Source organism: Eurypyga helias, unplaced genomic scaffold (assembly GCF_000690775.1).
Source record: "Eurypyga helias isolate BGI_N326 unplaced genomic scaffold, ASM69077v1 scaffold10837, whole genome shotgun sequence".
NCBI classification, from domain to species: domain Eukaryota; kingdom Metazoa; phylum Chordata; class Aves; order Eurypygiformes; family Eurypygidae; genus Eurypyga; species Eurypyga helias.
The window spans coordinates 10,147-11,839 of record NW_010259858.1 but is presented as its reverse complement, the minus strand read 5'-3'; the positions used below and the strand labels follow the sequence as shown (position 1 = coordinate 11,839).

At 50.4% G+C, this 1,693-nt stretch overlaps 1 protein-coding gene across 1 annotated transcript in view; it reads left to right on the top strand.

Annotated features, from left to right (window-relative positions):
- Nucleotides 1-486, top strand: part of PDCD2 (programmed cell death 2) — a gene marked incomplete at its 5' end in the record, with an annotated part of 3,435 nt that extends 2,949 nt beyond the window's left edge. The window contains one exon of the mRNA XM_010154800.1: nt 316-486. Within this exon, the coding sequence (XP_010153102.1) occupies nt 316-486 (171 nt within the window). The remainder of the gene's footprint in view (nt 1-315) is intronic.
- Between the last annotated feature and the right edge of the window lie 1,207 nt (nt 487-1,693).

Sequence of the window (1,693 nt, the reverse complement as noted above, 5' to 3'; positions counted from 1 at the left end):
CGCTTGATGTCGTGCCATGGCAAAACACAGTTGTGACGGTAGTTTCAGACGGAAGGAGGGTTACACTTCGGGCAACACTCAAACAAAACTTCTGTGGATGCGTAGGGCCACGCCTGTGATTCCCTGTGCAACTACTGCACTGCTCTGGCAATTCCACACGGGTTTTACTTGAGCTGCTGCCCTACTCCGTAGCTTCGACTGGGATTTTGGTTTAAGAGAACATGAATGACGGCAGGACCCTTCTCCAGAAAGAGGTGCAGGGAGAGGGAGTTGGAGCGCTGTGGCCTGCCTCTAAACCCTCCTTTTCCCTTGCAGATTATGCCCCAGCTCCTGAACCACCTTCAGGTTGACAGCCTCGGAGAGAGCATCGACTGGGGAACGCTGGTGGTGTACACGTGCGCCAACAGCTGCGGTGAGGGAAACGAATACCTGGAAGAGTTCATATGGAAACAAGACTTCTCTGCGGGCTCTGCTGCAAGTTCCTGAGTTGAGTCACGTGAACAGGATACATCCTGCCTTGTTTCGGTGCACCTCGGCGCTTGGCCAGGAGGTGGTTGCACGGAAGTCACTGGCAGCTCTGTAGCTTGTAACAGTGGTAGAACGACGACGAGTAGACCACGACGGCCTCTCTTGTGCTCCCAGGAGCTTCCATCTCCTGGTGAACTTCGCTTCCAATCTCAAATGACGGATGTTTAAATAAAGATTAAATATTTATGGATTGGTGAAAGTTCTCTTTTGTTGGTGACTGAACTTCAGGAACAGGGATTGTTGCCTGCTGGGTTTTCCTTTGTGCTGCCAAAACATTTGCACCAATTCGGCGAGAAAAAGCAGGCTGCTGTACGATCGCTCCAGCGCTTGCGCTGACGAGTACAGAAGGCTAAGGCCAAGCTGGAGCCTTTCACTGCGGGACGCTGAGCCCAACTCAGCAGTTGTTACGTGTTCTGGTTGAGCCGTTATTCGAGGTAAAAGTTGTTGCTGTCTGACTTAAATGTAAGAATGGAGTTAAACCATTTTCTGCGTGGGACCGCGGTGCAGCAGCAGTTCAAAGCCAGCCATCGCGGAACGTGTTTGTCTTGGTACTTACTCCTCGTAGCAGCAGCTTTTTCAAGCTGAATTCTCAAGTCGGCCAGCTTTGGTGAAGTTTAGAAATACGTGCCCTCTGCGGGGATCCTTCTGCCAAGTGACTGCCAGACAGCTGAGGCAAGAGAGAAGTGAAACCATGCCGAATTCACCGTGGTAGCTGCTTAACAGCTCCTGTGTCAATAGCTACGTTTGCAGGGAAGCTGTGGGTTGCGGGGGCTTTTTTTGGTGTCTCAGTACAGAACTTACTTCAGTTACATATTCCCTTATCCTGCTCAAGCCATTAATCTCTGCTTACCTGGGACTCTGAAGGTGATTTTATGAAAGCTCTAGGCCCACTGTTGGGGCTTTTTGTACTAATTTAGTAGTTGGAAATACTCCGGTGCGCAGGTAGGGAATGCTGTATGGTTGTCATCACAGAACTTCATTTCTAAAAGGGTATTTTTAGGCCTTGGTCCATGCCGCAGAACAGCGAACGGTACCGTACTTCACTGTAGTACAGCTCAACGGATTTGGTGGAAAACCATCCCGTGGTTACTTAAGGCTCCAAGTTTTCCCGCGGGGTTAGAGTTCTGCAGGTAAGGTGGTAATAGTGCAGGGCGCTGTGACAGCA